Here is a 27434-nt window from a genome sequence, read left to right as displayed (position 1 = left end):
CTGAGGCGCTGGCGGCGCGGCGGCTAGGCGGAGGTCCAGGCGGGGAACGCGGGCCGCGTCGGTTGTCATGGGAACGGCGGCGTAGGCAGGCGCTTACGTCAGCGGGCGGCGCGCTGTCCGCACTGCGGCGCCGGCGCGCTCTCAGAGCCAGGGTCGCTGGCGGCTGGGCTGGCGGCGCGGCCGCCTGAATCCTGGCCCGTCCTGTTTGGGGTAGGGAGCTGATTCGCACCGCGCGGGCTGTCGGCTCGAGCTGGACAGACAGCTCTGCGCACTTCTCTTTGTGAGTACCTTGTGGGTGCGCTGGTGGCGGGAGCCCGGGCCCGGGCGCTCGGCCTGCCGCGGCCCTGTCGGGGGCGGCGGTGCGGGGGCTGCTCCAGCCCGAGAGCGCGGGGGCGGCTTTGCGCCACCGCAGGCTGAATGGCCGGGCGCCCCGCGGGGCTGGACGATTTTTGAGCTCCCTGTACGTACTTACTCGCTCTCTTCTCTGGCCTCCTTGTCTCGGGAGTGTTGAGCATGGCGCCCTGACAGTGACTTCAATCTTTGCCTTTGCAGCTCCCGACTCTGGTTTAAAAGCTACTAGATCACTGGCGTACTGTGTTTATTTCCTTTTAGAGTGTCAACCTGGTGCTGAATCTTGAACCTGTCAAAAAGCTTTCTTAATTACATCTGAGAGAAGGTGATCGATGTTTAACATTTATAAGAAAAGAGTCAAACTATAATAATGGGGTCGTTTCGATACGCGAAAAAATTGAAAAAAATCGTAGACTATTTAGGAATCCTTATAAATGGTTGCGCTGCATTTCAGCATTACTGTGAAAACATCTGTGAAAATATGGCTTTTCTTTATTTTGAGAAAGAGATGCTAACGGTTTTTTCACCTGTTGCGTTAATGATGCTGTTATTGCTTGAGCTTTCAGGAAGACCCTGGGAAAGTTTTTGAAAGAATAATTGAAAGAAATTCAAATACCAAAAGTGTTTTTAAACCATATTTAGAAACTTTTTTATGAAGAATAATATTTATGAATTTAGAATCTTGTTTATGAAGAATCTTGCTTATTGATAAATCTTGTTCAGTTATTAATTGAATTAGGTATACAGGGTTTTTGTTTGTCTCTTTTTTCCCTTGCTATAAAATTCAGTAAAGGAGTGAAATATCCAAGCCTCTCAGCTTTTTCTGCCCTTGATCACATATTGGTTGATAATCAGGTGGTCAGGGAAAAATAAAATGAAATGAAATGTAATCCAGTTATTAATAATTTTCCTACAACAGTATCTCTTAGAAGCTCCTGTAAAAGGGATTGTGAGAAAGAAGTTTTAAAATAATGGTATATATAAGATTCTGGGATGTCTTATGTCTGACCTTAATTTTTGCAGATAATGTTACTGATCAAATATTAGTCATTAATTCTATAATGTTTTTTACTGTAGTACATTTAGAGGTGATTATTTCTGTAATGTATTTGCTGTGTTACCATTAAATAATATTAGTGTGTTTATTCAGTTGTGCATTAAACTATTCAATAATAAATAATGTACATATATAATTTACTTAATCATGTATTGTATTATATAATTATTTATTTATTCTTAATATAGTAATAGTAGACATAAAGTAATTTTATTGAGCCATCTGCAATGTGCTGATTACTTTGCTTTTTGATATTTTCTTTTCTTCATACAGTAAAGTAGGTACCATTTTAATTTCCCAGGCAAGAAAAAAAACAGAGGCTTAGTGAAGTTAAGAAGCTTGCCCAAGGCCTCACATCAGTAAGTGGCAGAATAGGAGCTCAAGCCTGAGACTTTGTCTCTAGAACCATTATTACTGCCTTTTTTTTTTTAATGAGGGTACGTAGATAAAGAGAGCATAGATCTGGCACTCCAAAAGCTAGCAGTTGTGTGGGGTTCCCAGAACATTTTACCATAGTGAAAATTCAGGGCTGAAGTAGAGTGAGGTGTGAAGATCAAGGGACTCTGGGAGCATAAAGTACTTACCTGCCCTTCAGGTGAGACTGTTCCCTCTCCCACCTCTAAGGTACCATTTGCATGTAATGTCAAAGGACAATGAGGAGTTTGTATAGAATGACAAAGGAGGAAATGCACTTTTTTGAAGAGAGGGGTGTATGTGTAATGATACAAATGGTACAGAGGCAAGAGAGTTTGGCACATTTGAGGTCCTGCAGGTAGTTTCGCATGGCTGGAGCACGGAGTGTGTGTAAGTGTGGCAGTCATAAGTTTTATTCTTAAAAATTTATGCATATTGTGTCCTAATGTGGGAATTAATATGTTTGTTTTAGACACATGCCTCCATTTTTAAATAAAATTGGCAATTCAGGAATTTCCATGGTTTTGAGTAGCTCTGACACACAATAATGCATACCTAGGTATTTATTCCAGAAAGATGGTATAAATGCTCGTGCTAACCTTCTCTGTTATAACAGAATTTTCAGTGGCAGATACAGAGATATTCATTATCTGTGAGGGCACCTCCCACAAGCATACTTTACTAATGTAATAGTGCATGCTATTGGGAAAATCAGTCCCAAGAGCACGTTGAAATGTTCATTAATTCATTAAAACACTTTAAAAAGTTTGTTAACATACCAAGTTAGATGTTTGCTGCCTTTCAAAATGATTTTTGTTTTTCATTTCAAATATACAAATATTTTACTCAAATATGATCCAGTTTGCTTCACTTGATTTCAGGACCCCAAGCTAATTCAAATGTATTCAAGTCATTTGCATAAGATTGGGGTAAGGGAATATAGCTTTATTACTATAAACCTAATGAAGTAGTGGAAGTACAATGGCATAATCTTGCATGGAGAATATTTTAATAATTTTTATTTTGAAGTTCCATATTACAAATAAATCCTCTTTGTTTTAATAGGATCCTGATTGAATCAATGCTGTACATAAATGTTCTCCATAAAGCTGAGATATGCCCACTGGTAAGACTTTTATGAAATTTATGTATAAACTTCCTATTTTATGTATTTATTTTTATTTGGTTTATTTTAAGAGATTCTTTAACAGATTAATGAATAAAGTAGATGTCATTGACCAAATATTACATTTAGAGATATTTATTAGTTTTATATTCAATTTTTTATTTAATGTTAGTGATTATGGTTAGTATGTATTCAGTGTATGGCAGTTTGGGACTCAACTGGACAAGGTAAATAATGATATAACATATGGTTAAGTTTTATTGTTTATCATCAAAATTGGATGTCTTACTCTCCAGCAGGCATTGGAAATCTTTTTCTGAAAAGACCAGCTAGTAAATATTTTAGGCTTGATCTCTGCTACAACTACTCAACTCTCATTAAAGCATGAAAGCAGTCATAACAATTCTTAACCAGATGGGCATGTCTAATTACAATAAAACTTCATTTACAACACAGGTGCCTGCAGGCCATAATTTGCCAAAACTTGCTCTGGGCATTCATTCATTCAGCATTTATTCATTTAAAACATATTTATTGAGTACTCTATGCCATACCTCATGGTAGTAGCTAAGGATATCGTTATGAACTACAGAGTTTAGTGGGAGAGACGGACAATATTTTTATTTAGGTAGATATCAACATAATTGTACAATTTGCATTTGGGTGCTATGAAGGAAGACAACAGCCTGCTATGTGAGAAAAAGGAAAATTTAGATGAGGTTGTCAGGAAATGTTCCATTTTAGAGGCAACATTTAAACAGCTTAACATCAGCCAAGTGAGGAGTTAGAGGAAGCTTGCTCCAGGTTGAAGCAGCTTCGTATGGGGAGGAGCTACAAGAAGGGCAGTATGGCTAGAATGTAAGTATCTAGAGGATATTTGTATTGATTTGAAGCTTTAAAGATAGTCAGGTCAGGAAGTGCAAAACCTGCAGGGCATTTGAAAGACTTGTTTTATTTTATCCTAACTGGGAAGAACAGTTTCCTAATGGGAAACTTGCAGAGTCTTAGTAGGGGAATAACATAATTTAATTTATGTTTTAAAGGAGAAAATGACCATTAATATTGTTGATTGCTGATTACAGGCTAGGCAGATTAGCCATTTTTCATGCAAAATAATCTTTGACATAGGATTATTGTGATTTTACAAATAAGGAAAATGAAGTTTAGAGATGTTAAGTGACTTGTCTAAAGTCACATAACATGTAACTAACAGTGGTAGGTGCTATTGTGCATCAGAAGTAAAAAGTTAGCAGAGAAGACTTTATTTTTAGCAGTAGTGGCCAAAAAGGTAAGAGGGATACAGATGAGTGTGTTGTCACCAAAGTGAAAAGGAAAAGTATTTTAAGATGGAGAGACTGGTTCTAATGTAGCTAGAGAACTCATACAGGTATTTACAAGACTATATTCCTTAATGTAACAGTAATTCAGGTATGTGTTATAATAGAGTTGTTTAGAAAATGATGTGTCTTTGTCTTTTGTAGTTGAAAGTGAAGCAAAAGCAAAAACCAAAGTTCGCTTTGAAGAATTGCTTAAGATCCATAATGATCTAATATGTGAAAGAAAAAAACTGAAGAAAAAACGTGTCAAATCTAGAGAAAACATCTCAGTGAGTAATTGATCATTTGGTAATTTAGTGACATATATCTGCATAAAATGACATGTTAAAATTCTAAGGAATTTTGGAAATTAAAAACAGTAAATCTACATCATGGTCAATAACATGGTAAAATAAAGTTTACGTTAGAATCAACATCTCTCTGAGAGTATTGAGTTCAGTCTTGAGTGCTGTTCTACATGAAGAACATAGACACACTCGTGAGAATTACCAGGGATAATGAATAAAGTCAAAATTAGCCATAATACACATTTTTGAAGAAAATCAAAAATTTTAACTCAGAATTGTGAAGAACTTAGGAAGAAATATCTTTCTTCATTATTCAGTGGCTTGTCTTTATTGAAACTTATTCTATGTGATCCTACCCAGCAGAACCAGGAGAAATCAATGGCCTTGAGGGAATAATTATCCTTTTATGCTTGAGGCACACTTTCAAATGATAGATTTTTGACAGCACACTTGAAGAGATTAAAAATACAGAACCTAACCTAAGGCAATACTAAACAAATCAGCAACTAACTACAACCTGATTCCCATGGTATCATAAAGAGTCTGAAATAGCATCCACAGTTAATGAACTATTCGTTGTACCTATCTCACTACTTCATTTCTGCTTTTTACTCATTTGACCATAATCTCTCTTGTGTCTTCACACAAAAAAAATAACTAAGCTCTTGCATGTCCTGGTAAATGGTACATAGTATTTCTTTAGCAGGAGTTTTATCATGATTATACATCCTATGTTTAGCTTGTAGCAAGTTTTACCCCTTTATTTTTTCATGATACCCGTTCATTTTACTTTTCTATAAGGCAGCCATCAATATAAGAGTATAAATTCTGAAGCAAGGCAGAAATAAGTACATATGTTTAAGGGTTCAAAGTATACCAGTATACTACTGTACACTAATTTAGTACTGAAAGAATTGGACAGGTTAGATCTCCCATAGTGAATGCTGCCGTAAAATAGAATGTGCTTTTTCTTTTGGCACCAGTGCGTAGTATGGTAGGGAATAGTGGAATATGGAGGATGGAACATTGCATATTGGTATATGCCCTTTCATTTACTGGGTTCTTAGAGTGCTTTCTATCTTTCAGACACTGTTCTAAGCACTTTATATATATATTTACTCATTTAATACAAATAACAAAATTAATGAGATTTTATTTCTCTAGATGAGGAAACTAGATCATGGAGGTTGAATAACTTGCCCAAAGTTACATAGTAAGTGGTAGAACCAGGATTCAAACACTGGCAGTCTGACTGCAGAATACACTCTCTTAACCACAACTCAGTATTGCCTATTTTAATAAAATTTGAAGAGATTGGACCTCTTTGAAACAAGAGCAGGAAGTCCAATGTATAGAACAGATTAAAAAGGAAGCAATCTGAAATAAAATTCAAGAAAGAAAAAGCCACAATAAGGATTCATAATAATGGTAGGTTCATCTTATTATGTTCCAATTACAAATCAGGCACTGTAATAAAAACTTTATAAATATTATTTCTAATTCTTATATTAATCATGCAGGGTGTTGGGACTCTTATTTTGCACATGAGAAATTTTATAAACAAAGAGGTTAAGTAGTTTGCCTGTGTCATACGGTCAAAAATAGGATAAGTGGGATTTAAGACCACAGTCTCTCCAATTTTTAAGTCCATGTTCTTTCTTCAGTTGCTTCCTCAAAACTGTATCTCAGGCATAAAGTAGTAGAATTGGCACCATGGAAAAATCTAATCAATGATGTTAGAGACAAATTTGAGACACTTTTCATGAGAAGAAATGGCCAAAACTAAAATGAAAGATAAAATGAATAATAAGGAAATATAGAGATAAAAATAAGTATTCCCAGAAGTGCTAATGGAGTAGAAACAAGAAAAGCATGAAGAAGAAATATTTTTGATATTAAAAAAAAGATCTATGAAGAGATGAGTTTGTCTTGCATTCTAGGTAAAATTTATAAGAACTGTATCTAGAAACATTTTGTTTTTATTTTAAGAGAAAAATAAATTTTACAAACTTCTAAAAAAATAAATCTAGTGCATTTCAGACTTCTCTCTAAAAACAATAGATCCAAAAGACAATGGAAAAATATAGAGTATTGAGGGAAAAATTGTGACACAAGGATTCTAGTCACTTGTCAGTCATTCATGAGAGCAGTAGTAAACAAATGTGAGTTAGCAGAGACTATTAACAGTGTTCACTCCCTGTGGGGGGGGAACCCCTAAAACAATTAATATTGGAGATGTATCAGTTGAAGAAGTAGTACCATTTCTGGACATGAATCAAAGTTAAGAATTTAAGAATAGAAAATTATGATGGGGGGGATAGGAGAAGTTTGTTAAAGAGCACAAAAATACAGTTAGATAAAAGGAATAAGTTCTGGTATTGTACAATAGGGAAATTATAGTTAATAATTTATTGTATATTTCAAAATAGCTAGAAGAGATTTGTAATGTTTCCAACACAAAGAAAAGATAAATGGGGTGATGGATATCCTAGTTACCCTGATTTGATCATTATCTATTATATACAGGTATCAGAATATCCATGTACCCTCAAAATATGTACATCTATTATATATCAATAAAAATTTTTTTAAATTATGACCTGAAAATACTGTTGGATGAGCCTTGAAATCAGTTAAGTATCTAGAACTCTCTCTATTATATATGTCAAAAATAATTCTTGAAGATTTATATTAGATATGTATATATGATAATGTCAGATAACAGAACCAGATTATTTTCAAAGATTGAGCAAAGCCTCCTGGCTTGCAAAGGAAGAAAAAGTCATATAACTTACTTTTACCCCAAGGGATAGTCAAAAGTTATTATTTCATCCTAGAGTTTGAAATAAGTAAACAAGTAATATATAGTATATAAAATAGATTATTATACTTTCTAAGTCATCAAAGGTCAGAAAAAAATCAAATGATTTTTTAAAAGGAAGAAAGTAATGAAAAAAGAAATTTAAATAAGAGAAAACTCAGCTATGACTATAAATGTAAATGGTTTAAGCTTCTTATTTTAAAAAGGTTCAAAAACGGATTATTAAAATATCAGGTATTCTGCTTGCAAGATTCATCAAACAAAATGACATAAAGGTTAAAAATACAAGTGTGCAAAAAATGCAAACAATGAGAGTTCTAAAAAGAAACGTAAGAACTGTCTCAATTGTGAATATATATTGAAAGGAAAAAGGCCCTAAATAAAAATATAAACAAACTGAAATTAATGATGTTAAAAGAGTAATCCACCTCAGCCAAATAGTTTTCACCCCAAGAACTCAATTATAGCTTAATAATTGGATATCAGTCAATATTAATAAGTTAGTACAAATAAACTTAATAAAAACCTTATGATATATAAAATAACAAAGTAAAAAGCCATCATATTTTAATTGGAAACAGGACATTAATGGTTTTTTAAAAAACATTTTGGTGTTCATGTATGAAAAATTATGCACCCTCTGAGGCTCTAGGAAAATGCAGATCCCCACATGGATATCTCTGAGAGGGGAGGGGAGCCCATGGACAGGACAATAAAAGAAGATCTCTTTTCATCATAATTGTTTAATATTCTTGAAGTTTTGGTAAATATAAGGCATGAAACATAAATAATGATATGTTAGCTTCTTTTCAATTAATATTTGTCTATATATTTTGCATGCTAGGTACTATAGTAAGTGTTTTCATGTATTAACTCACCTGATTCTCACAGGAATCCTATAAAATCAATATAGATTGGAGAACTGAGGCACAGAGGTAAAGAAACTTACCCAGGATCATACAACTAATACTAATGAATACAGGTCCTACTGATTCTACAACTTGTGTTTATGACAGCTGTGCTGTGCTGGCTCCCTGCTATATTGGTATATAGTGTGGGCAAATAGATGACTCTTAGGAGAGAACAAATGACCATTATTGATGGTTCAAATGCTAATATTAGAAAACCTGTGTGAGTCAACTTAAAGGGAACAAGAGAAGTATACAAAAATCAGCCATTATAACTAGAAACAATAAGTTACAACATATTAGAGAAAAAATAGAAAAATTAACAGGTAAATATTACATACATAGAAACTACAAAAATCCTGAAAGATCTTTAAAAGTAAATTTTCCTAAAGTAAAGAATCCTGTGAAAACAAATCTGTAAATTTTATCAGAAGATGTTACAGAAGGGTTGCACTTTATGTATACCAGGTGTTTCCAAATTGATTTTTAAGTTTTTGACGGCTCATGCCTGTAATCCTAGCACTCTGGGAGGCCGAGGCAGGAGGATCACTTGAGCTCAGGAGTTCAAGACCAGCCTGAGCAAGAGGAAGACCCCGCCTCTACTAAAAATGGAAAAATTAGCCAGGTGTGGTGGCATACATCTGTAGTCCCAGCTACTCAGGAGGCTGAGGCAGGGGGATTGCTTGAGCCCAGGAGTTTGAGGTTGCTGTGAGCTAGGCTGATGCCACGGCACTCTAGCTGGGGGAACAGAGTGAGACTGTGTCTCAAAAAAAAAAAAAAAAAAGTTTAGCACAATTGTAATAATCTCCAGTAGACTTCTTTAGTTGACAAAATTAGACTAAAGTTAAAGAAGAAGAATAAAAAAGGAAGATTAGCTAAACAAATTTTAACGAATGAGGTGAGTATGGCTTTTCTACATACTTCAAGAAGGTATAAATATAATTCAAAGATAGTATTGATATGGTTGCTTTAGCTTTTGAGGAAAAAGGTCATTTAGAGTCTCAATTTATCTCACACTAAATTACACAGACAGCTCAAAAAGTTAAATGTGAAAATCTAAATTAATAGACAAATACTTAAATCAGAAAATAAAAATGGCTGGCTGGTTTAATCTTCCAGTGTGGAGAGATATTCTGATCTTAAAAGGGATAATAGACATCTCAAATAAAGAGAATATTCTCTGCCTGCTCACAGAAAACTCAGTAAATATTTGTTAAATGAATAAATTTGATGTACAAGATACTTTCTTTGTCAAAAACAAATGCAATGAAAAGCCAATTCACTGAGAAAAATATGTAATATTTTTATGGACATAAAATTAATATTCTTACATATACATAATGATAATTGGTAATACTTACAGAACATATATATTCTATAATCAGAAGGACCTTTTGAATGTTTTGTTGTTATCATGTTATCCTTTTAATCCTCGGAACACTCTTCTAAGTAAGTTTCATTCCTATTGTTAATATGTAGAAAAAGTAGTATAAATAGATGCTATAAATATTAGGATCCTAAATAGCTAATTGAGCAAAAGCCATGAAGAAAAACCAGTTATAAGATAAAATACCATTATTCAAATGTAGAAGTACTTTAAATGAGATTAGATTAGAATACTGAGATATTTTAGTTTACCAAATAATTATTTAAAAGTTTATTAGTAGTAAGGAAGCGAGCAAGGCTTTTTGATACAGTGCTACTAGAAAGGTAACATAGTATATCATTTATAGACAACTCTTTCAGGAAGTTTGACTATAAAGGAGGGGTATTGTGAAGATGATATTAATTGAATTAGGGTATTTAAAGTTTTTTAGAACACAAGTAGACAAGATCCACCTATTTATAATGGGAAGGAAAAAAAGGATGATTTTGTATGCATGGAAGTTTTTAGACTTGGTAGCAGAAAGTTCCAGCATCCCATTCGATGGCTTATATTTGTGAAGCTAAGTCAGAAAGTGGCAACATTGGATGTTAGAGATGAATGAAGAAGGTTTGAAATAGCCACTGTGGAAAAGACAAGAAAGAATGCAGATGAACAGATTATGCAACGTAGAAGAATTGTCCAGTAGCTTTGAAGTCCCAGTTGAGTTTGTAGTTCATATTTTTATGATAATACCAGTCTTTGAAGTGGTTGAGGTTTTTCCAGCAGTATTCAATAGGTTGGTTACAGTTATGGAGATGAAGATCACTAAATTTCTTCATCAGCTGTTTGGCAAACACCTCCACCCCCCAAAACCATAAACACCAATGGTTTGGGTGAGCTTCCCGGGTAGGCAACACTTTGCACATGTTGTCACACACTGTTGCTGGTAGAATTGACTATTATAAGGGGCCATCTTTATTAGTGAGTTCAGAGTATATGGTCAATGTATAAAAACCAACTGTATTTTTGTACTAGTAATGAATAATTTGAAATTAAAATTTAAAAGTTATTTGTAATAGCAACAAAAATGTATAGCATTCAAGAGTAAATTTATCAAAAATGTGCAAGATCTGTACACTGAAACTCCCACAGTGCTGAAAATGAAGACCTAAATAAATAGGTATTCATGTTCATGGATTGGAAGAATCAATATTGTCAAATGTCCATTTTCTGACAACTGATCTATTGATTCAATTCAATCCTGCTCAAAATGCCTGTGGGTTTTTTAAAATGGAAAATAATTATAAAATTTCTGTGGAAATATAAATAATGGAACTAGAATAGCCAAAACAATTTTCAAAAAGAACATTGAAGCAATTACACTATCTGATTCAAAACTTATTATAAAGCTATAGCAATTAAGACAATCTGGTATGATCATAAAGATAAGCATATAATAAATCAATAGAGTAGAATAGAGTCCAGAAAGAGACTCATGTATATGGTCGATTGATTCTTGACAGAGTTACCAAGGTAATTCACTAAGGGAAAGGATAATCTTTCAACAGATTATCCTAGAACAATCAGATATTCATATACAATATAATAAACTTGGTACTCTATCATGTTTGGAAATGAAGTAGAAGTGGATCAAAGACCTATGTATAAGAGGTAAAACTACATAACCTATAGAAAAAAACAAAAGATAAAAGCTTTGTACCCTGGGTTAGGTAAAGGTTTTTCAGAATACAAAAGCATAAACCATAAAAGAAAAAAGGGATAAATTGGGCTTTGAAAATGAAAAATATTACTAAGAAAATGAAAAGATCAACTATAGGTTGGAAGAAAATATTTTCAAAGCACTGATAAAGTGTTATATTTATAGAACATATTAAGAACTCTTACACTCAAGTGATGCAAAAACAACCAACCGAATAAAAATGGGCAAAAGATTTGAACACTTAACCAAAGAAGAGATATGGATGGCAAATAAGCACATGTAAAGATTCTCAATGCCATAGTAATCAGGGAAATGCAATTTAAAACAATACTGAGATACCATTGCACCCCTGTTACAACAGCTGAAAAACAAAAATTGACAATATTAAGTGCTGACAAGGATGTCAACTAACTGGAACTCTTACATATTGCTGATAGAAATGCAAAATGGTACAACTACTTTAGGAAGCTATTTGGCAGTTATTTAAGAAATTAAATATTTTCTTATTATATAATGCAGCAATTCCACTTATGGGTGTTTACCCAAGGGAAATGAAAACACATAACAGCACAAAACTGGAAATAATTCAAATGTCAATTAATTGGTGTATGGAGAAACAGAATGTAGTGTATATCTATACAATGGAATACTGTTCAGCAAGAAAGGAATAAAATACTGTAAATGCAACAACATGGATGAATCCCAAAAGCTTTATGCTGAGTGAAGGAAATAAGACATGAAAGGCTATCTATGGTATGATTCCATTTATATGAAATTCTAGTCAAGGCAAAGGTATAGTGATAGAAAACAGATCAATTGTTTAGTGGGGCCAGGGCACAGAAGGAAGGGGTTGACTTTGTGAAAGGACATGTAGGGTGATGGAAATGTTTCATCATGATTATAGTGGTGGTCACATGACTGTATACATTTGCCAAAATTCATTTAACTGTACATTTAATATTGGTGAATTGTATGTTAAGTTATATCTCAATAAAGCAAATTTAAAAGCATACAAACTAAAGCAAAAAAACCTAAATGATGTAAAGAAGTAAAAGATGGGCAAAGATAGTAAAACAGGAACATAAGCAAATATATTTGGGACATTTCAACAAAATCCAATCATAATCTATTAATAAACCATGAAACGATTAAATTCCACAAAGCAGACATTTTTTTACTACAGTACAGCAAAACTAGAAATTAATAACAAAAGTTTAGAATTTATACACTGCTTTGAAGTTTATCCAATAAAGCTGTTAGAAGGAAAAAGGATGTCAAAACCACATAAACAAGACTATTTAAAAAATAATGAAAATATCAATCTAATGCTATGAAATGTAGGGATGCTACCAAAGATACTCTGGAAACTGTATTTATTGCGATATTTAAGAAACAATTAAAAAGACAAATTAATAACAAATACATAGTCATATAAAATTAATGTTAGTACAAAAGCTAAGCGAGTAATGAAACAGAGTAATAAATAAACAACTTAGCCTCATCTGATTAGTTTGCTCAGAGTTTCATTTTTAAAATCTTTCAGACCATAAATCTTTCTTCTATTTCTAATTCTCGATTATCTCTTTTTCTAATTATTTCCTTGAGGACTGTCCTCACTGTTTGTGTATACTGGCACTACATTTCTCGTACTAAAAAAGTAGAAAAGTTTGCATATGTCCCATTTTAACATAACATAACAGAAATTCATGGTTTTTGAGGTATAACTGTATTCATTGAAAGAAAGCAAAAAGAAGTTTCTGAAAAGTTTAGTAATGTTGTTTTCTTTGTGTGAGGGAACCAGGGTTGAGTTTTCAGTCTTTTTTTTTCTTTTTTGGCATTTTCTGCTTTTTTTCATTTTTTTATTGTTTTAAATTAAGCACATATTGCTTCTGAAACAAAATGTCTGAAAATAAACTTTATTTTTTAAAAGAGAGGTTATTTTTATTAGTTTTGATTAGTAAATTTTTTTTTGGAGGGTATGACATAATTTACCTTTGAAGAACAGATAGAATTTGGAAATATATTTCAGGTGAGCAAGAATCTTGGAGATGGTAAAATATTGGACATATTTGAAGGTACTAGTTGTTTTAGCATTTTCATATATACTGGATATTTTCTAACTACTCTTAAACATGGGGAGTTTCAAAAATTGAACCTCAGTATTCATTGGTAAGCTTGCCCATTTCTGGAAGAGTTCTTCATTTTGATTTTTGTCTTCATCTTTTAGCACTTTGGTTTTTGTCTATTCTGTTTTTCAACAGATTTGTTAAGCTTTTATTTCTATCACTCAAAATTTTATTTCTAACTTCTGCAATTGTTTCTTTTTCATCCAATATACTTTTGGATTTCTTTATTAATATTAATTATAGTTATTTTAAATTCTTATTTTGTTTATGCTATTTGTTTTCCTTTGGTGTCCATAAACTGTGTTGAATTTGTGACTTTTCTTCATTGTGCTACTTTCCTTTAATGTTTGTTAATTTTTAGTTGTCTAGTCATCCTTATATTTAAGAATCTCACTTCTCCTGTCCATTGTTTTTTTTTTAAACATAGTCTGCTTCTGCTGTTTGTGGAAGTTGTACTTACCTGAAGGACATTGCCCTTTCTCTATGCTCAGCTGCTTAATCCCATGGGTGGAAGTCAACACAAGTGGAGGTGGGAGACAGAGCTCTTCATTCCAGCTCCTCAATTTGTCATCCTCAGGCTTAGCTCCTTCTTGTTACATTAATTGACTCTGATTCTTATGGCTTCTCCAAAAATACTCTTATCTCTGGAGAAGCCTTTTTTTATGGGCTGTGGTATTCTCTGGTAGTTTCTTAATGGCTCTGATCCTGCCTAGTTTTAATCCTTGGAGTATGTCTCAAAATATTTATTTTACTACTAGTAACATTCCTTTTTGATTTCCAGACTTTTATGGATTTTTTCTATTAAAAATATCTCACATTTTAAATCATTTTGATTGGGGAAAGAGGTACAGGTATGTGATTTAACTTGATTGTGATATTTAGCAGCATTTTAGTGATATATTGGCCTAATTGCAGGTAATCTTAGAGCTGTAGAATTTTGGTTTTAGAGTATAATTAAGAAGCAGGATTAATGATCCATGTATGTTTTCTGTTGGGGAACCTAAAGTGTCTCACGTACAGTAGCTCTTTTATCACTCTCTCAAATATCTCTTAATTAGATTAGAATGTGGATCATTCTGCCAAAGAGGAAAATAGCAATTAAGATTTGAACAACTAATTCACTTCTGAAAAGTCCTTAAGTGCTTTTTCCCACGTTAATTAACATTTAATCTGAAGTTACTTTCAGAGATTACTGATGTAATTCTGGGAGCATTAACTAAGAGAATACTAATTAGATGCTCTAGAATAGTATCACTGTGTCCAGGTAAAAAACTAAATAATCTTCCTAGTATTTCATATTTTTTAACATTAATTATTGTGTTTATTTTTATAAAATTAAACTATGCTTGGCTGAAACTTTGTTATTGTGTCTTCTTTTCTTAGCTTGACACTGTTAAAAGCAATCTTCAGAATATTAAAGAAACTACAAATGATGATGTAAGTGCAACTAGCACTAATAACCCAGAGAAGAGCATGCGAGTTACTAAAAACTGCACTAAACTGAGGCATACACAATCAGCAACTGAAAATCCAGATGATGATGTTAGTGTAGAGGAAGACAAACAAGGAAAGCCAAATAAAAAGGTAATAAAGACAGTACCTCAAGTGACTGCAGAAATGGAACCAGAAACTTCTGAGACGGTGGAATCTACACATCAGAAAACACATACAAAGTCACAGCCGGGTGTTGATCATCAGAAGATTGAGAAGGCAAATGAGGGGATAGAAAATAATAATTTAGAAGAGCAAGAAGAATTATTGCAAACATATCAACTCCAAGTAGCTGAAGAAATGGCAAAGGAGATCAAGAAGAAAATAAGAAAGAAACTGAAAGAACAGTTGACTTACTTTCCCTCAAATACTTTATTGGACGATGACAAATTGAGCAGTATGCATGATGACAAATTGAGCAGCGAAAAAAGAAAAAAGAAAAAAAAGAAAGTTCCAGTTCTGTCTAAAGCTGAAACAAGGTACTTTACATTGATAAATGTCCACTTTTGAGTGTTATCTGTAGTTTAATAGAAAATTCTTAGTTTTTCATTTGGAGACATTGCCACTAAGATAGTAACAGTTAACCTTTACATAGCTCCTTACTACGTACTAGATGCTTTACAGGAATGAACTCATTTATTTCTTTTAACAGTCCTGTGAGGAAAAGTATAATAATATTATCATCCTATTTTGCTGATGAGGAAACTAAAGTCACAGAACTAGTAAGAAGCTGAGCCAGAAATTTGGCAGTCTAGCTCCAGTGTCTCTACCCTTAATTACTCACTTATATCTGCTTTTAAAATAATAGAAACCTAATTACATCTCCTTTTTTGAGTTATAAATGCCTGTTTAGATATATATAGAGAGCTTTTTTCTTATTATACCAATAACATTTGCTCATTGTAGAACAATTATTTAAAGATGATTACTATTAGCAATTTGGTATTCTTCTAGTCTTTTTCAATGTGCCATGCTTATACACATATGCTTGTATAAAGAGTATAAGTTTCTGTGAGCATATTCATATTTTTACGTTCTCTCCTTGGAGAAAACCGTAATATAAAAATGCCTTTTAACTACTATACTTAACTTTTTCCCCCTGCAGTTCTCTTTTAGAGAAACAATTTGAGGTGAGAACATTCTAGATGTGACTATTCCTTGGCATTCAGGGATAATTTTCCCTAAAGCCCTCAGTTAAAAATAATTTACTTATTATTAAACACTAGATGGCCAGTAGTAGTAAAGAGAAGGCAAATCAGGTTGCTACAGGGACATGTTAGTATATGTATTAGTTATGTATTGCTAATTTAACAATTACCCCAGAACTTAGCAGCTTAGAACAACAAACATTTATTGTCTCCCAGTTTCTGTGGGTCAGGAGTCTGGGGTGCCTCTGACTGGCACAGGGTCTTTCGCAGGTCACAGTCAGGATGCTAGCTAGAGCTGAAATCATCTCAAGCCTTGACTGGGGAAGGATCTGCCAAGTGACATAATTGTTAGAAGATCTTGGAAGATCAGCTGCTAAGATGACTCATGTGACTGTTGGCAGGTCTCAGGTCCTGACTAACTTTTGGCCAGAGACATCAGTTCCTTGCCACATGGACTTCTCCCTGTGGTCTACTCATGACATAGCCACTTGTTTCTCCAGAGCAAGATTTCTCTGAAAGAGTGAGAGCAAAACAGAAGTCACAGTCTTTTTAGAACTATAATCTGTCTGTTAGAAGTAGGTCACTAGGTCTAGCCCACACTCAAAGGGAAGGAGATGTCGAGAGTTGAATGTGAGTAGGGGCCATCTTAAAAGCTGCTTACCCCACAATATATGTAAATCTTCTTTCTTCTCAGCTACCACATCTGTGATGGACTGGTATGTATACTTACTGTAAAATAGGGCCAGTTCATGAATTTTAGATAAAACCATGCCTCACATGACAGTGGCACACAAAGGGTAGCTGTACTTAAATGGTATTTGATGTGATAAAATGATAGAATGGCATTCTGGAATGACTAATGTGAAATATTTCTCTCATCTTTTTATTTCTTAATGCTTTTTTGAAAGATGACTAAAGATATTGAAATTCAATTTTTTATTACTTAAATGCAGATTTTGTACTTAATAAATTACAAACTTTAGTAGGCTGGTTTCTCTTTAAACTCAGTGTGCTTCTGGGCTACTATCCCTTACCATTTATTAGTTCATGTGATGTACATTTTAATTTTAATAATAGCCTTCTGAAAATGTAGTGACACCAGCCACTGGAAAACACAAAAATTAATTTTTACCTAGAAATCAAAAGTTCTGTATCTGAAGCCTCTTGAAAACAGAACAAACATAGAATACTTTTTTGCCTTTAAACACAGTAATTTAGAAATTTGTTCATTAATCATTTACTTGGCAGCAAGGTAAGGAAGCTTTGATCAATGCTATCTATGTAAAGACAGATCCATTGCTCATAAAATACAATTTCATTTTTCTCTGGGGTTTAGAGCTCAGATTAAGTTGGCTCATGGGATATGTAACTCCTCACCAAGTACAAAATAGTATCTATGATAACCTAGTTTAACAGCTAACCATTTTAGTGTGTAAGAAGGTATATGCATCTCCAGTAGAAAATAATATCAGTTTTAAGATTATCCTTGCCTCTATTTACTGTTCATTTGTTGCACTGTGAATAGTTATAGTAATAATAATATATTTGTATGACTTGTACTTGGGTTATATTTGCAGTACATTGAGTGTCTCTGATGACACAGTTGAAGGTGAACAAAAGGAAGAATCTCCAGTTGGAACAGTTACTTCAGATCCTCATCAAGATGTTGAAATTAGCTCAGTGGAACAAAATGTAGATGACAACATGCAAGATAACACAAAGTCTAAACCAAAAAAAACAAAAAAGGCTAAAGCAGGTTTGTTATCCAAATTAAGTGAAAAAATCATGTGACTTGGTAGAAATAACTTGATTCTAGGAATTTTTGTCCTTAAAACTAAAACTGGAGGGTATAATTGAAAATAATTCAATATAGAATATTTGATACTTGTTTTTAGATTCATCTAGATTAAACCATTTATTTATTTGTAACTGTGGGTCTCTGTGGTGAGTTTGTATGACTTGAGTCATCTCTAATTCTTAATTTAATTCAATCGTAGAATTATATTGACTTTGTAGTTGCTATTGTGGCATAGAAAATTTATTCTTTAAACCATTGAGTTTACAGCCTCCAAATGGTTAAGACTCAGTTGCTGAAAGCTATAAATGGTCAATAGACAATTAACATTTTAGATATTAAGGCTGCCTCCCTCTATCAATCTTAATATCGTCCCAATTCTTCAGCCTAACTCAGTTTCCCTCTCCTTCTTTCCTTTTCCCCTGTTGCTTTCTATCTTCCCCTTTTCTCATGTCTTTTCTCTTATTTTTCTTTATTTGTTCTACCTTTTTCCTCCTTGTTATATCCTTTTATTTCTTTTCAGTTTTCATTTAGTTGGCCAAAAATTGGAAAATAGGCAATTTTAGAATTTATGGTACTTATTCTTTTGAGAATGTAATTTATGGAGTTTTTGGTTCCTATAATTAAATTTTTTAGAACTTCTCTTGAAGCATGATATACATATAGAAAAGTATACATATCACAAGTGTACTGCTTAGTGAATTTTCACAAACTAAAACTAAACTTAGCTATAAAATCATCATCCAAATCAAGAAACAGAACATCATTGGCACCCAGAAACCACTTCATGTCCCCTTGCAGTTAGTTTCCCTGTAGGAGTAACCGCTATTCTGACATCTTACAGAGTTTATTTTTCCTTATTTTTATACTTTAATATGAGTAACGTCATAAATACTGTGCTCATTGTGCCTGGCGGTTTTTATTCAACATTATTTTTGTAAGATTTATACTATCATTGCATGCAGTTGCGCTTAGTCATTCTCAGTTCTGTTTTTGCACTGTTTAGGTATACATTGTGTGAATATACCACAATTAATTTACCTATTTTATTGATGGACACGAGTTGTTTCTAGTTTTAGGCCATAATGTAAAAGCTGCAATGAACATTCCAGTCATGTCTTTGGTAAGCGTATGCATACATTTTTGTTGGGCATTTTCTTAGGAGTAGAGTTGCTATGTCATAGATTATGTAAATTTTTTGCTTTAATAGCTACTTCTAGTTTTTCAAACTTGGTTTACCAGTTGACATTAGCAGCATTTGACAGTTCCAATTGTTCCACATCCTCACCAACACATAATATTGTCTTTAAAAATTTTAGTCATTGTTAGGGGTGTATGGTGATATTTCCTTTTGGCTTGAATTTGATTTTCATGATAACTAGTGAAGTTAAGCATCTTCGTGTTTATTGACAGCTTGGATTTTGTCAAAATTTGCTCAAGTCTTCTGTGTATTTTTTTAAAAAACAGAATTATCTTTTTTTAATTGATTTCTGGCAATATTTTATATACCTAAATATGAGTCTATTCTGATATACATATACACATATATATTGCAAATATCTTCCCACTCTGGGTTTCATTTCTCTCTTATTGGTATCTTTTGAAAGCAGAAGTTTTCATACAGTCCAGTTTATCCATTTTTTTCTCCTTGGATGGTAAGTGCTTTCTTTGATTTAAGAAATCTTTCCCAAGTCCTGAAGGTATTTTTCTAAAAGTTTACTGCTTTGATTTGCAGATTTAGACATGCCGTTCATCTGGAATTGATTTTTGTTTATGGTGGGAGGCAGTGATCAGGATACATTTTTCCTATGTGAATATATAATTGACCTAGTACTGTTTAATGAAGAGTATCTTTTTCCCTCTGTTTTACGGTATCATTTTTATCAAAAAATAACATGACTATATTAAAAGTGAATCAGTTTTTATAGTTTCTGTTCTGTTACATTAGAGTTTGCATCAATACCACCATGTCTCATTACTATAGCTTTCAAACAGGTCTTGCTAGTTAGTGTTGTATTCCAGCTTTTTTCTTCTTCAACATTGCATAGGCTTCTCTTTACTTTTTGCATTTCCATGTGAATTTATTTAATAAAAGCATCTTCTCAATCACCTTCCTCCTACTCACTCCTACACTGCCTGCCAAACTGATTGTGATCTACACTGGGTGAATTTCAAGAGATTCACAGTATAACAACTCTCTAAATAGACTTGATGTCTTTATAAAATATTGACTCTTGCAATCTATGAATTTGGTATGCACCTACATTTATTTTACATCTTATTTAATTTATCTTGGTAATATTGTAAATTACAGCAGCATCTCTCCTTAGATTTATTCCTAGATATTTGATATTTCTTAATGATACTATAAATGGCATTGTTTTTTAAATTTTTGTTTCTATTCATTTGTTGCAGATATATGTATGTAGATATGTATTTGATTTAAAATTTTTTAACATTGTATCTTATTACTTCTAAGAGTTTATTCTTAGATATTTTTCTTTTTTTAAAAATTTTAATAGATTGGGGGTAGAAGTTACTGTTAGCATGTATTAATATACGTATAATGGTGGAATTTGGGCTTTTGGTGTACCCATCAGCTGAGTAGTGTACATGGTATTCCATAAGTAATTTTTTACCCCTCCTGCCCTTCTACCCTCCCCCATTGTGAGTTACTAATGTCCATTATACCACTTTGTGTGCCCTTGTTTAGCCATGATTTAGCTCCCACTTGTTTTTTTGTTTGTTTGTTTTTTGGTTTTTTTGGTTTTTTTCGAGACAGACTCTCACTCTGTTGCCCAGGCTAGAGTGCCATGGCATCAGCCTACTTCACAGCAACCTCAAACTCCTGAGCTCAAGCAATCCTCCTGTCTCAGCCTCCCAAGTAGCTGGGACTACAGGCATGTGCCACCATGCCCGGCTAATTTTTTCTATATATATTTTAGTTGTCCATATAATTTCTTTCTATTTTAGTAGAGACAGAGTTTCTCTCCTGCTCAGGCTGGTCTCGAACTCCTGAGCTCAAACGATCCACCCGCCTCGGCCTCCCAGAGTGCTGGGATTGCAGGCGTGAGCCACCACGCCTGGCCAAGCTCCCACCTGTAAATGAGAACATGTGGCATTTATTTTTCTGTTCCTGAGTTACTTCACTTAGGATAATGGCCTCCGGTTCCATCCAAGTTGCTGCAAAAGATATTATTTTATTCTTATCTCTGAGTAGTACTCCATGGTATATACATACCATATTTTATTTATCCACTCATCAGTTAGTGGGCACGTAGGTTGATTCCATACCTTTGCGGTTGTGAATTGTGCTGCAGTAAACATATGAGTGCAGTTATCTTTTTGATATAATGATTTCTTTTCCTCTAGGCAGATATCCAGTAGTGGGATTGCAGGATCAAATGGTAGGTCTGCTTTTAGTTTTTGAGAAATCTCCATACTGATCTCCACAGAGGTTGTAATAATTTTCATTCCCACCAACAGTGTATAAGTGTTCTTTTTTTACCACATCCAAGCCAACATCTACTGGTTTTTGCGTTTGTAGTAATGGCCATTTTAATTGGAGTAAGATACTATTTCATTGTTATTTTAATTTGCATTTCTCTGTTGATTAATGATCTTGAGCACTTTTTTCATGTTTGTTGGCTGTTTATATATCTTCTTTTGATAAATGCCTGTTTATGTCATTTACCCAGTTTTTAAGGTGGTTGTTTGTTTTTTCTTGCTGAGTTGTTTGAGTTTCTTATAGATTCCGAATATTAGTCCTTTGTGGGACACATGGTTTGCTAATATTTTCTCCCATTCAGTGGGATGTCGATTTACTCTTTTGATCATTTCTTTTGATGTCAGAAGCTTTTGAGTTTAATTGAGTCCCATTTGTTTTTATTTTTATTACGCTTGCTTTTGGGGCCTTAGTTATAAATTCTTTGCCTAGTTCAATGTCCAGAAGAGTTTTTCCTAGGCTTTCTTGTAGGATTTTTATGGTGTCACATGTTACATTTAAGTCTTTAAGCCATTTTGAGTTAATTTTTGTGTATAATGAGAAATAGTGATCCAGTTTCATTCTTCTGCATGTGGCTCTCCAATTTTCCCAGCACCATTTATTGAATAAAGCATCCTTTCCCTGGTATATGTTTTTGTCTGCTTTATCAAAGATCAGTTGGTTGTAGGTATATGGTTTTATTTCTTAGTTGTCTATTGTGTTCCATTGATCTGTATGTCTTTTATGCCAGTACCATGCTGTTTTGGTTACTATAGCCTTGTAGTATAATTCAAAGTTAAATAATGTGATACCTCTAGTTTCAATCTTTTTGCTTAGGATTTCTTTGGCTATTTGTGCTCTTTTTTGGTTCCATATGAATTTTAGAATTGTTTTTTCTAATTCTGTGAAAAATGACATTGGTATTTTGATAGAAATTGCATTGAATCTATAGATTGCTTTGGGCAATATGATCATTTTAACAACATTGATTCTTCTGATCCATGCACATGGGATGTCTCTCCATTTGTTTGGATCATCTACTATTTCTTTCATCAGTGATTTGTAGTTCTCCTTGTAGAGATTGTTCGCCTCCTTGGTTAAATTTATTCTAGGTAATTTATTGATTGATTGATTAGTTGATTGATTGCAGCTGTTGGCTTCTCCTCTGTATCTAGATGGCATCTTCTTCCAATAGGAGGATGTTTCTTCTCCATTGAAAAATCTGTTGTGTAGTATAGCCACCTTCATGGTTATCTTAGCTAGATTTTCTGGGATAACTTGCTGCAGATTCTATTAACATGCTGCTTCACCTTGCACTTTTATGTTAGAGAGATAGCTTCTTTCCTTAAACCTCACAAGCCAGCCTGTGCTAGCTTCCAACTTTTCTTCTGAGAGTTTCTCACCTCTCTCAGCCTTCACAGAATTGAAGAGAGTTAGGGCCTTGCTCTGGATTAGGCTTTGGCTTAAGCGAATGTTGTGGCTGGTTTGATATTCTATCCAGACCACCAAAACTTTCTCCATATCAACAATAAGGCTGTTTCACTTTTTTATCATTCCTGGGTTCACTGGAGTCACACTTTTAATTTTCTTCAAGAAATTTTCATTCACAGCTTGGCTTACTGTTTGGTGCAAGAGGTCTAGCTTTTGGTCTATCTCTGCTTTCAACATTTTGTTGACTTGTATGGGCATGGTTCTGTGAGAATTAGCAAAAGGTGATGCAGAGACATGAAGTGAGCACATGCTGTTGAAAAAATGGCACCAGTAGACTTGCTTGATGCAGGGTTGCCTCAAACCTTCAATTTATAAAAAACACAATTATCTGTGTGAAGCACAATAAAATGAAGTATACCTATAACTCTTGTCAGATTAAAGAAGTTACTTTCTATTCCTAGTTTGCTAAGAGTTTTATTTTTCTATTATAAATTGAATTTTGTCAGTTGCTTTTTCTGCATCTATCAACGTGACCACATAAATTTCACCCTTTTCTCTATAAATATGGTTATAAATAATTGTTATTTGAATATTAAGCCATATTTGTGTTCCTGTGAAAGGTGGAGGGACATACTTGGTTATGATATATAATTATTATCTTTATTTATTTAATCTATCTCTTGATTTAGTTTGCTTATACTTTGTTTAGGAATTTTGTACCTATGGTCATGGAAAAGATTGGTTTGTGCTTTTTCTTTCTTGAAATGCCCAGAGTGTTGACATCAATGTGTTAGTGGTCTCAAAAGAGTTGGGAAATGTGTCATGTTTTCAGTTCTCTAGAAGTATTTATATTAATATTAGTATTGCTATAGATTGGTGTTATTTTTTCCTTAAATATTTGGAAGAATTTACTGCTGAAGCCTTCAAGGCTGAGATTTTCTTTGCAAGAAGGCTTTTAAATCTTTAGTAAATATCAGTCTTATCACATTTTCTTTCTTCAGCTTTGATAGACTATGTTCTTTGAAGAATATATTTATTTAATCCAAATTTTCCAATTTTAAATTTCTACAGAATCTGAAAATATTTCCTGTTTTTTCAGTCATGATATTAGTAATTTGTTTTCTCTCAATTTCTTGATCAGTCTGAAGATTTTAAATTCATGAATCTTTTCAAAGAACTAGTGTTTATCTTTTATTTTCTCTATTGTACATTTGTGTAATATTTTAGTGATTTTTTTTCTCCTATTGATAGTATTTCCTTCTTTCTACTTTCTTTGGGTTTGATTTGCCACTGATTTCTAGCTTTATAAATTTTATAAGAAATATTTCAGTCATCTTTTGTATGCATTTAAGACTTCAAATTTCCACCTAAACACTACTTCAGCTGCATGCCCCAAATTTTTGATGTTCCATATCTTCGTTATCATTCAATACAAAATGTTTTCTAATTTCCATTTTAATTTCTTTGATCATGCATTATTTAGAAGTATGTAGCTTAGTTTCAGGAAGCAGGCGATTTTATAGTTATCTTTTTGTTACCGGTTTCTATTATCCATTGTTGAGAACATACTATAAATGATGTAAATCTTTTGAATTTACTGAGGCTTTCTTCATGATCACTTTATGGTCAGATTTGGTAAATATTCCATGTTCACTTGAAAAGAATATGAATTCTGTTGAGTGCAGTGTCCCGTGTATGTCAATTAAATCAAGTTTAATTGTGTTTAGTTCATCTTACTAATTTTTGTTGGTCTACTTATTCTATCAGCTATTAGGAGAGGCATTAAAATTTCCACTATAATTTTGGATTTGTTTATTTTTCTTTTAATTTCTGGAAATTTTTACTCATTTATTTTGAAGCTGTGTTATTGAAGCCTATATAGGAGTGTTATATCTCCTGTCAGATTGACACTTCTATCATTATGCATTTCCCTTTTTTATCTCTAATAATTCATTTTCCCCTAAAGTCTACACGTGGTTTGAGTTTGCATAGTACATTTTCTTCATCTTCTTGCTTGAAGTCGTTCTGTGTTCTTATGTCATGTGTATGATCTCACTGTTTTCTGACTGCTCCACCTGTTTTTTGTTCTTTTTCCTCCTTTCCTTATTTTGAATTATTCCGGTATTTTAAACATTTTCTCCTATTAACTTCCTAATTATACATTCTTTTGCTATTTTTAGTCACTACCCTGAAGAGCATTAAGTATATTCTTGACTTATTATAGTCTACAACAAATTAATTCTCTAATAAAATATACTCCCCCAACACTGCTAGAACATTAGAACAGTTAAACTCCATTTGTCCTTCTCCTGTCTTATGGGTTCTAATTGTCATGCATTTTATTTCTACATATATTTTAAACTTCGCAGATACTACTGTTAACATTTTATACAATTGATATTAATTTATATTCCCCCCAAATTTACCCTTTCCTTAATGAATTTCCAATTTTCCATTTTTCATCTGTTTGACCAACTCCCTTTTGTATGAATGAAGACTTGCTAATTCCCTCACATTTTGTTGTCTTAAATTGCCTTTACTTTACCTTCATTTTTGAAGGTGTTTGCTAGTATAGGTTTTTAGGTTGCTAGCTCTTTTCTTTTGGTATTTTAAACAAACCATACAGTTGTCTTCTGGCTTCTGTCCCCAGCATCAGTCTTATGTCTGTATCTTTTTTTCCTAACTAGTTTTAGTGTTTCATCATGATCTGCTTAAATATGGTTTTGTTAGAATTTATTCTTCTTAGAGTTCACTGTTTGATATTGTTTATCAGTTGTAGAAAATCTTGGCTATTATTTTTTTAATATGGCTTCTTTAACATTCTCTCCTCTTTTCTCTGCATTATAATTTCATATATACTAGTTCTTTTGGATATGTCTGCATGTTTCTACTCAGGTAGGATATTTATATACCTTTCTTATAGTTCACTAATCATGCCTTCTTTTGTGTCTTTATGCCATTAGATACATCTATTAAATTTATAATTTCAGACATTGTATTTTACAGTTCCAGAATGTTTTTTGTGGATTCTAATTGTCTATAAAATGTCTCCATTTTAAAAAGCTATTTTGCCCATCTTTCTCTTGATTTTCTTGAGCATATTAATCTTAGTTATTTTAATGTCCTTATATGCTAACTTCATTCTGGGTCATCTCTGAGTCTGTTTCTATTGTCTGTTTTTTCTCCTGATTGGTCATATGGTCTTGCCTCTTCTATGTCTAGTAACTTTTTGTTGTATACTGGATGTTGTATATAGATTTCTAGAGGCCCCAGATGATTTTATCTTCCACTAGAGAAAGTTTTCCCCTTTCTTCACTCAGGCAGATAGGGTAGGCAGCTGATCTCAACCAATCAGCAATTGAGCTATGTCAGGACTGGGTTAGAGTTTGGTAAGACTCTATCTCTGATTCACTCTTTTCCAAGGATATGGCCTTCTTGGTGTTTCAGATTGAGAGCCTGGCAGGTGTTTATCTCTTTAGCCCTAAAAAACTGTGGGAGATTGAGTTTTGCTCTTCAGTGCTTTCCAGCATAACCATTTAGGCTTCTGCCCCATGGAGTTTCAATATTTGCCAATGTCTTCAGGGGAAGACTAGCCATGTATTTGAGGCCCTTCAAATCGCTGATTTTGTCACTCCACCCTCGAAAATGGCAAAATCTCTGCTGGTTTCTCTGTTCCCCAGTAGCAGCCTTCTGCCAGGGGTCACACCTGAATTCACAACCTCCACCTGTACCCAGAATTGGTAAATGATCCCAAGTGAAAAGTGGCTATAGATCCTCAATTTAAATTGACCAAACCCTCTAGGGCTTCATCTTTGCTTGTTTTGTTTCAGGGCCCTCCCCCTGGCTGGTCATGGCCTGCTAACACCATAAGACTGGGAGATTTCGCTGCCTCTCTACTCTCTCCATAGCCACAGAATTTAGTTTTGTGAGAATTTAGCCTTGTGAGACTCCTCAAATTTCCAGTTTCATCATTTTAATGCTGTGGAACCACTAAAAGTTTTGTTGCTTTCTTTCTCCTAGCAGTGACCTTCTTGCTGGGCCAAACTCTGATCCTCAGCCCACACCCTCAGTCAGCAAATGTAACAGCTACCAGTCCTCCAGCTTACCTCTTACTGATTTTCCTCTCTGGAATTTTAGTCCTTCTAGTATACATTATTTCTTTACTTTTCTGATGCCTTTAGAGTTTTTTGTAATTTATTTGGCTTTTTCTAGTTCTTGTTACCCAAAGCGTTGACCTGCTACATCCCACTACATCCTACCCAAAGTCAGAAATTCCAATTATAAATGGGTTGAATGATATATATTCCACTTAGATACCTAGATAAAATTACTTTTTTGTCTTTGACTCTCATTTTTTTTTCTTTTTGTGTTCTTGGTCCTTATTAGGGAAAAAAAAAAAAATTCCTCACCCTTTTTTTAATGCATTAGTATATATGGTATTTGCTCTCGGAGTGTGGTCTGCTGCTGTCTGGCTTTTTCTTTCTTTTTACTTGAAGTTCTTTTGTTAACAAAGTGAAAAATTATAGATCATAAAGATTAGGTTATATGTAAATCCAACCATGGGAACAGTTA

At 33.5% G+C, this 27434-nt stretch overlaps 1 protein-coding gene across 7 annotated transcripts in view; it reads left to right on the top strand.

Annotated features, from left to right (window-relative positions):
- Nucleotides 1-146: 146 nt before the first annotated feature.
- AHI1 (Abelson helper integration site 1) overlaps nt 147-27434 on the top strand; it is a 183668-nt gene continuing 156380 nt past the window's right edge. For all 7 annotated transcript variants that reach the window (XR_006733569.1, XM_045544418.1, XM_045544414.1 and 4 more), the window contains exons 1-5: nt 147-280; nt 2888-2948; nt 4430-4554; nt 14897-15483; nt 17730-17908. Coding sequence is in view for 6 of the 7 variants with exons in the window: in XM_045544418.1 (XP_045400374.1) it covers nt 2939-2948; nt 4430-4554; nt 14897-15483; nt 17730-17908 (901 nt within the window). In the remaining variant the exon portion in view is untranslated. The remainder of the gene's footprint in view (nt 281-2887; nt 2949-4429; nt 4555-14896; nt 15484-17729; nt 17909-27434) is intronic.

The sequence above is a fragment of the Lemur catta genome, chromosome 2 (assembly GCF_020740605.2).
Source record: "Lemur catta isolate mLemCat1 chromosome 2, mLemCat1.pri, whole genome shotgun sequence".
In the NCBI taxonomy this organism is placed as follows: Eukaryota; Metazoa; Chordata; class Mammalia; order Primates; family Lemuridae; genus Lemur; species Lemur catta.
This window is presented reverse-complemented; position numbering and strand designations above follow the sequence as displayed.